General features: G+C 55.7%; 1 protein-coding gene across 3 annotated transcripts; it reads left to right on the top strand.

Annotated features, from left to right (window-relative positions):
• The first annotated feature begins 242 nt into the window (after window positions 1-242).
• EVX1 (even-skipped homeobox 1) lies at window positions 243-5,215 on the top strand. Of its 3 annotated transcripts, XM_012447745.2 has the most exons (4): window positions 243-833; window positions 1,872-1,927; window positions 2,463-2,719; window positions 3,313-5,215. In XM_012447745.2, the coding sequence occupies exons 3-4, from the start codon at window positions 2,582-2,584 to the stop codon at window positions 3,847-3,849; spliced, it is 675 nt and encodes a 224-aa protein (XP_012303168.1). In that variant the 5' UTR covers window positions 243-833; window positions 1,872-1,927; window positions 2,463-2,581; the 3' UTR covers window positions 3,850-5,215. The 3 variants fall into 3 exon arrangements, with proteins under 3 accessions (XP_012303168.1, XP_012303169.1, XP_012303167.1); XM_012447746.2 differs by lacking the exon at window positions 1,872-1,927; XM_012447744.2 differs by lacking the exon at window positions 1,872-1,927 and having other exon boundaries at window positions 243-888.
• Window positions 5,216-9,029: the final 3,814 nt, after the last annotated feature.

Below are 9,029 nucleotides of genomic sequence, written 5' to 3'. Positions count from 1 at the left end.
TCCCTCTCTCAGTGTGTGTGTCTCTCTATCTGTTTTCACACTCTCCTCCCCATTCGAGAGAGGCCCACACCTGGCGCATCACTGCCGAGCCATTAGCTGCGGGTCTCCTTTCATCTTCGCTGTGGCAGACGTTTCTATTTATCCACTTGCGCTCGCCGAGTGGCGTCACCAGCGGTACTGTAATGACGATTGCAGCAGGAGGATGACAGCTTAGAAAGAAGAGGGCAATGGGGCTTCCTCCCAGAGGCGGTGCGGCGCAGAGGAGCGCTCGCATCACAAGGTGACCCTAGCTCCCCACCGCCACCGCCGCCGTCGCCGTCCACACTTCGCTCCAGCCGCTCCGCGCCCGCCCAGTAGCCCGGCCTCTCTCTCCCTCTTGCAGTTGAGATCCGTCCGGCCGCTGGAGACCCAGGGAGCCGGGGTTAAGAACTCACTTGGGGCTTTCCCCTCCCCCACCGGAGAGCCCCGGGATGGAGAGCCGAAAGGACATGGTTATGTTTCTGGATGGGGGTCAGCTTGGCACTCTGGTTGGCAAGAGGGTCTCCAATTTGTCCGAAGCCGTGGGCAGCCCGCTGCCGGAGCCGCCCGAGAAGATGGTGCCCCGTGGTTGCCTGAGCCCTCGGGCCGTCCCTCCGGCCAACCGGGAGCGCAGCGGGGGAGGCCCGGAGGAGGAGCCGATCGATGGACTAGCAGGCAGCGCGGCGGGGCCGGGCGCCGAGCCCCGGGTAGCCGGGGCGGCCATGCTCGGCCCAGGACCCCCGGCCCCCTCCGCCGACGGCCAGGGGCAACCCAGTAGCTCGGACACCGAGTCGGATTTCTATGAAGAAATCGAGGTGAGCTGCACCCCGGACTGCGCCACCGGGAACGCCGAGTACCAGCACAGCAAAGGTAGCCACCGCGCCCCTCCGCTTCCCCGGGCCTCCCACTGCGCCCACCCTTCACTTTGGCGCAGACCAGGAGGAAGACATTTCCTTCTCCTAGGGCAGGATGGCTGGGGGGACCCACTTGAGCAACTCTCCCTGCTATTTGCCTTCTGGGGGGTCTCCTACTGTGTTCTGGCATTGGCGGGACTGAGGGTGACAGCAGTGCCTTGAGTGCGGGGGGTGGAGGGACGAATGCAAGTCCTGGGCTTGGGGGATTCAAAGCTCACCCCAAACCTCCTGTGTTTCAACTGCTCGGGGAACGCTTCAACTGCTCGGGGAAGACACTTTTCCCAGGTGAGGGCAAGATCAAACGCCAGTCCCGGCAGTTTGTGGCTGTCGGGATGTAAGAGGTATGGAGGCGCGGAAGCCAGGAGTCCATAAAGAACCGTAAAATCGCGGCCCACTCGGGCAGCCCGGGTGCTGCAGTCCTCCGACCAGTTTGCACGTCGGTCAGAGGTCCAAATTACCTTGTCACTTCCCGGGCTTGGCGGCGCCAGGTCGGAAATGGTCCCAATGGTCTAATTGCCTTTGGTCTCCGGTTGCATTTGAAAAGGCAGAGATCGGGTCCTCCCCCCTTCCCCTTTCCTTCCTAGTCCCACTTCTCCACCCAAAGGAAAAGGAGCTGCAGGGGGCTGGAGCCCCACCCTTCTCAGAGGTAGGCCCAAAGGGAGGCTGGTTTAACTGGAGAATCCCTCCCTACCAAAGGCTAATGGGAAGGGGGTGGATAGCCCGGAAGGGAGTTCCCTCTGTGCCAACAATCACCTCCCCAGAAGGAGGTGGAAAACTGGGGTGTGGGGGGGAGCTCACCAGCGGCCACTCCTCCACAGAACTGCAGGGTGGGTGGAAAGAGCCTGGGAGGGAAGAAAGACCACCCCCTGGCCTTGGCAGCCAACACCTTGTTGAATTCCTGCACCTACCCCTTACCATCTTATCACCCGCTTCACTCAGCCTCCTTCCCATAACCTGCCCTCAGGACAACCTGCACTCCACTCACATATACTAAGGTAATGAATACAATACTCATCATGCGTTCTCACTCCACTTCTGCAGTACACGGAACCTAGTACACATTCCCGCACCTGTTCTGGCAGCCTGGCATACGTAAGAGCAAGGAAATTCTTTGAACGCCCAGCATCCTACAATGTACTCGAACCCAGAGTTTACAACGCTCTAGCACAAAGGTGCATCTCAACTCATATGCCTGTCAGAAGTGCACACCCTTATCCACCCTTGCCAACCGGAGTCAGAGAGCTCACCTATGCCCCAGGGCAGGTGGGAAGGATGGCTGCGAACCCCTGTACCCTGGATGTCTTAGAGGAAGGCCTCCCCAAAGACCTCCACCTACGGAATCAAGGACAGGCCCTTATCTCCCGTCCTGGGTTCCCAAGAGGCCGCAGAGCTCTAGCAGAAACATTTACTGAGGTGGCTGAGGGGGTGTCCCTTCCCAAATCCCCCTCCCACCGTAGGCTTACAGCCCCGCTTCAGTGGCGTTTGTGTGTCTGTGTCTGTACACGCCTGTGCTCTGGACTCGCTGTGCAGGGTCCGGCTCCGAGGCGCTGGTCGGCAGTCCGAACCAAGGGAGCGAGACCCCCAAGAGCAACAGCGGCGGTGGCGGTGGCGGCTCGCAAGGCACCCTGGCGTGCAGCGCCAGTGACCAGATGCGTCGTTACCGTACCGCCTTCACCCGTGAGCAGATTGCGCGACTGGAGAAGGAATTCTACCGGGAGAACTACGTATCCAGGCCGCGGAGATGCGAGCTGGCGGCCGCCCTAAACCTGCCGGAAACCACCATCAAGGTATGCGGGGGTCTGGGCTGGGGAGGCGTATGTGCGCCTATTTAGCGGGAAGTAAATACCAACTGCCCACTCGCTAAATCACACGCCTGGAATCTGGGCCTGGGGTCTCCCTACCCGGCGCGGGCGCGTGCAGATTTACCTTCGCGACAGCTCCTAGGCAGGTATTGCTGCCATGTGGTTGTCTCTGTCCCTTTCCTGGCTAGACAAGGGGTGGGAATGCGGGAAGGGAATAGAGTGCCTCTGCGGGTGACAAGGAAGTTTCTGGGGACACGCTGTCTGTCTGGGGACGCGCTGTCAGCGCAGGTCGATTGACTCCACGTCTTCTCACTGCCCCTCTACACCGGGCTGTGGCACCCAGAGGGGCCTAGTCACCTGGGCAGAGGGAAGGAGGGAGCGGGCTGGAGTCACTCCTCCAGCCTCTCTCGGAGGGATTCCAGCTTCAGGTGGTGGTGGTAGGGTCGATCTCTACCCAGCTGGTGTCCGCTTTGGCTCTTCCTGCCCTGCAAACATTGTCCCCGGAGCGGGACCGGACTTCTGGCCTCTGGGCACCGGGCCGAGTCCAGCTGCCGAACCTGCTCCGCTCCTCTCCCCAGGTGTGGTTCCAGAACCGGCGCATGAAGGACAAGAGGCAGCGTCTGGCCATGACGTGGCCGCACCCGGCGGACCCCGCCTTCTACACGTACATGATGAGCCATGCGGCGGCCGCGGGCGGCCTGCCCTACCCCTTCCCGTCGCACTTGCCCCTGCCCTACTACTCGCCGGTGGGCCTGAGCGCCGCGTCCGCCGCCTCGGCCGCGTCGCCCTTCAGCGGCCCGCTGCGGCCCCTCGACACGTTCCGCGTGCTGTCGCAGCCCTACCCGCGGCCCGAACTGCTGTGCGCCTTCCGCCACCCGCCGCTCTACCCCGGGCCCGCGCACGGACTGGGCGCCTCGGCCGGCGGCCCCTGCTCCTGCATTGCCTGTCACAGCGGCCCGGCCAACGGGCTGGCGCCCCGGGCCGCCGCCGCCTCGGACTTCACCTGTGCCTCCACCTCCCGCTCGGACTCCTTCCTCACCTTCGCGCCCTCGGTTCTCAGCAAGACCTCCTCCGTCGCGCTGGACCAGAGGGAGGAGGTGCCCCTCACCAGATAAGGGGCCGCCGGCTGGCTGCCTGCCGGCTCCAGGACTCCCGTGGGGTCACCCCCGCCCCCGGGACTCAGCCAGCCTCGTTCCTCGCCCCCAGGACGCCAACGGGGAAAGGATAAGGCGGAAAAGGACTAGCGGGATCCGGTCGCAAGAATCGGGAAGCCTAGGAAGTGGCGGTGGGTGGCACGTTTGGGGAGCAGGAGTGGGGATGGGGAAGCAGAGGTTGAGAGTCCTTCCTCTGGGGCGGCCTCCGGATCCACCGCCCCCACCAGAGTCGAGGCTGTAGCTCCAAAGCTAAACAAAACAGCAGCAACAACCAACGTCCAGCCCCTCGTCCCAGCTCACACGCCCTCTCACCTGGCCCCCTCTCCCCAGCCAAGGCCCAAGCACTGGAAAGGGAAATTGCTATCTCTCTGAACAAAATGCTGTGTATGCAGAGCAGGTAGAGATTAATCTTTGCCAGCTTTTCCAAGGCATGGCAAGGGGCTGGTGGATGGCAACATACCAGTCATTTGGAGGAGAGAGTGAGAGATGATTTACTACCAGGGAGGATCCAGCCCCTTGGCATGGAACCTGGAGCCTCAACTACACAGCATCTTCTGGGTCTGGCGTCTTCCAACACCTGATCTTCTTCATCATTCCCAGCTTTATGACACCTCTCAATGTGCAGCTCCATCTCTCCCTGCCCCCACTTTTTTGTTGGCAGGGAGGCTGCAGATGCCCCAGGAGCCCTTGGCAGCTTCTATGAGGCCAAGCCTCTTTTCCCTGGGCCCAGCACACACCCTGATTAGCAAGTGATGTGTGCAAGGAGGGTTTGTAAATGTTGAATGTATAATGATGATCATCACGGAGCTGGCCACTGAGCCCAGAGCTGAGCTGTTAACAAGGCGCCCAGGGAAGAGCTTAGAGAGTGGGAACTTCATCTCCCTCTCTGAGTATCTGGCGGCAAATTAGAGGCAATTTTCATCCTTTGCCTGTTCACCTTCACTTCACCAGGAGTTTTCTGGCCCTGCCCTTTGCACTGGGCATTTTACATCTTTCTCTCATTTTCTTCCCCAGCTACCACTGGTGCTTGACTTTCAGATACCAGTAGGAGCCTTCTGCCCCTTCTGGGGACCCTGTCTCTGCCCTCCACCAAGGTTTGTTTAGAGCCACTCCGAAATCCTCACTCCCATATGCATTCTTGCAGCCAGTTTTTGAGGAAGAGAACGTGTACCCCCCAGTGCAAGCTTCGCCCTGACTGAGAGGGAGTGGCTCTTCCTGTAGGGAATAAATTTGCTTTGCTTTGGGGTTTTCCTTTGAAGCCCAAAGAATTTGCTGTTATGATTTGTTAACCATATTGCAATAAAAGCTGGACATAATTCTCACTTTAGCATTTTAGTTTTTGTGGCAGCAAGTGGCATGATGACTCCTAAAATTGCTAGTTCAGCCACCTTGGGTTTGAGTAGGGAAGGAACGAAAAGATGGACCCACAGACAGTCTTCTAAGCCTCTGTTTGTCATTGGTAGGCTCCAAACAGCCATTGCATGGAGGTGGAGAAGGCAGACTCCAAGCTGCCCTGGGGTGCATGTTTCCTTAATTTTGGGTATGTTGCTGGGTAAAGTGGCAGCAGAGTTCTGCCAGGGACCCACCTCTGTGATGATTTCTTCCCCAGTTGTTCCAATTCTTTGAGCAACTGAAAGGGGACCCAGGTTGTGGTCTCTGAGCAACCTGTCTTCCAAAGGGAAGGTGAGAGAGGCAGTGGCAGTGGAGCCTGGGCACTGCAGACAGCTGAGTTTGCTGGTCAACCTGGGTCTGCACTTGAGGATGAGGGACAGCAGGGAGGAGGCCTCCTTAGTTGGGACCATCTTGGTCTGAATTGTCCACAGACTGGAATTCATCTTGAGGGTGGGATTCTGGGGGGTTAGGGCAAGGGGACACGCAGTGCTCGGCAGCCACCTTCCAAATCCTATACCCCCCACAGGAGAGCCAAATGTGGATGGGTCTGGAGTTCCGCTCAAGCAGGGGAGAGATGGGTGCCTTCTGGGAGTCCAAGATGCTCTGGATTGTATAGACAGGAGGGGTCCTCTGCCAGTGTCTCTACCAGCAGATACAGATTCCTTAAATGCCCTCCTTCCTCCTTGGGTTCCACAGCAAATCTTCCTGCACACATTACCCAGTGCCCTCCCAAGAAAAGTGTGCCCTGAGGTTTCCAGCAACCCCTCCCCTGAAGCCAGGAGCTCCTGAGTGCCAAATCCCGGTAAATTTTGTGGTTGCTCCGTGTCTGGCAGAGATTGCTTGCGACAGGTAAATGGGCTTCGGGTTGCCTTAATGCCAGGCGTATTTTCAGTTAATAGGGAGGGAAAATGAGGTGTCTGCAGCAATATTGGAAAGTACAAGATCGATGATCCGGCTTCGTGTCCAATCAGCAGCCTTTAATTGACTGTATTTTCTGGGTAATTGAGCCTCTCTTCCTCCAAATTGAAGTGGAAGATATAACAATACATCTTGCCAGGAGGAATTACTCATTACTTCATAATGAAATTTCCCTTTTGCCAAGGTTTGCGGTTTGGCATGAGGCACCACTTCTCACTCTCCCTCTCCCCCTAAACATTCTTAGTCCACTTGCACCAGGCAACCCCATCTGGCATGACCTGCCCTATTTGGGTGGTGGCAGGGAGGAAGTGAGTTGACTTTGAAGAAGGTACTGCCCCTTCACAATCACAACTTCCTTATCTGTAAAACAAGAAGGCTAGACCAGGGCCTGGCATGATATCGTTTTCATTTTTGAACTTTCTGAGACCTCTACTTAGCTTTGTCTCATCTTGCTTCCATTTTGCAGGTGGGAAAATGGAGGCTCCAGGTCTACACAGCTATTAGCGGCCAATGTAGCTTTGATCTCCTGGCTCCCACTTCCTCTTCTCTCACCCTGTTTTGGGGCACAGATTCTGAGGTAACCCCCAGTGAAGCCTGACACTGGGCTCCCAACTCACTCTTTCTGGGAGCGTGGTCCAGCGCCTAGCCCAGTTTCGCCCAGCTGGGCAAGGCTGGCCGCCCCGCAGCCCGAGTGTGCGCCAGCCCCCGGCCATCGCTGGCTTGTTAGTGTGTGATTGATTGCCTTATTAAAGCGTGTTCTTGTAAGTGTGACCAAACTGATTGCATTGCATATGTTTGGGATAATGCTCATTTTAAACAACAGGATAAAGAGGATGAGCTCGGTAGAGCCACGAAGACAAAATGATTCCGGCCGGCAGCTCCCTAACTCTGGCATTCAATTGCTCAGTTACATAGCAAATTGCTATTTGGTTTCTGCATCCTTGTTCCTTTTTTTTTTTTTTTTTTCTGTCCTATAGTTTGATCCTATCGCCCAATGTGGCATGCCCCAATAATGGTTTCTTTAGTGTTTATGTTGACTCCACCTTCCTAGTTTCAAACCCTGCACCCGCACTCTCCAGGCACGAAGTTTCTCTCCCTCAGTCCCGGCTTGAGGGAGAAAAGGTTCAGAATGCACCTCCTTGCCCTAGGCCTTCCAGGGCACACGGCCTTGGACAGCCATCCCCCAAATGGGACTCAGGTCCCAACAGTAAGTTGAGTGTCCCCCCACCATCCCTAACCTCAGCCCTTTCACTAAAGTTTAAAAGATTCTTTTGTTCTTCAGGCTTCTGCCGCTCGGCTGCTTCCATTATTCCCCAAATGAGGAAACACCAGCCGTCATATGTCCACCGGAGAGTGAGTGTGAGGGTCATGGTAGACAGTTGCCGCCAAAGATGTCCAGACGAATGGCATTCTCAAAGTAGGGATCTTAGCATGCTCTCCATACACCATCAACCCAGAACGGTAGAGGAAGGAGTAGGAGTGGGGCACAAGTAGGAGAGACAGGAGGCTGAGGTCACAAAACTGGCATTTCTCTAATTAGCAACCCCCTCCCCCTCACCCACCACTATTTGTTATGGTAAGGGTCTCTTTCTGTGCCCCTTCTCTAACAAAGAGATCCTCAGTCAGCCTCCACCTACTCCTTTTGATTTGCAGGAAGACAAACTGCTCGCAGATTGAACTTCCTAAGGGACACCTTTGGGATACGCTGGAATTCAGATTTGTTCAAGATGATGATGGTCATCAGGACAAATCAGAAATGATGCCACTCTTCAGGGTGTCATTTGTAAGTGCAGTCACACGGATTCGTTTGCAAAACCCAGCTAAACTGCGTCTGGATAAGTGACTAGATCCAAACGACAAATTTTTTCCATCACTCAGCTCCTCCCAAGCTCTGCGGGAGTGAGGAAGGCACAGAAGACTGCTTTCGGGTGAAACTAAGGCTCAGCTCACCATTTGTGCCAGCTTGAGGGACCCTGGAAATGTGACTCTGAGAAAAAGACAAAACAAAACAAAACCCAATCACAAAAGACATCCTACTGTCTACAAAGCAAACAGAAACACAAAGTCGTTTTCAAAATCACCTTCTCAGCAAACAAATATGTGATATTCTGAGCAGGAGCAGGAGAGAGAGAAAGATTGCCACTTAAAAATAACATGAAAGCATTAAGTAATTATTTAAAACAAGGCTGTTTAGAAAAATATTTGTATTTATTGCAGCTGCTCAATTGGCCTCGTTAAAGTCGGCAGGCATTTAAATTGTGTTACAATCTCATTTAAATCCCGCTCCGTTCCAGCAGGCTGAAGAGCTTGAATAGACCAATCACTTCATAATGATGATGAATGAGAAATTAATTCAGATACAAGCAAGACAATTTAGGCCTTCATCTGTTTAAATAGCCTTCCAATATTATTCGCCATCGCGGGTCACAGATTGAATCAATTGTCCAATCTTGTGAAAGTCATATCCTTGCATCTTCATCGAGATTATTTATAGCGCAGTGAGCGCTGCTGAAAGGTATACGCTGTTAACAGGGACAATTACTTAAAGGGAAGCGTTTATAAAATGGAAAACAAATGCTGGGGTTGGTAACAAATGGGATCAAAAGCAGTCATTCCAATCTGGCTTCCCGAGGGAAGGGAGCGGGCGCGGCCCTGTAGGATGAGGGGCACTTCTGGCCTCCCCAGGGCCCAGGTGAGGCCGAGTGTCCCCGGCTGTGGCTGTGATGGCGACCCGGGCCGGGCCGCTGTCTCGCCGGCTTCAGGTTCCCGCCCCCGCCCCGCGCAGGTGGCAGCCGCGAGTGGCCCGGGCTGGGCAAGCCAAGGAACAGTGA

This window comes from Aotus nancymaae, unplaced genomic scaffold, assembly GCF_030222135.1.
Source record: "Aotus nancymaae isolate 86718 unplaced genomic scaffold, 86718_ANA_hifiasm-v0.15.2.pri h1tg000025l, whole genome shotgun sequence".
Lineage (NCBI taxonomy): Eukaryota > Metazoa > Chordata > Mammalia > Primates > Aotidae > Aotus > Aotus nancymaae.
This window is presented reverse-complemented; position numbering and strand designations above follow the sequence as displayed.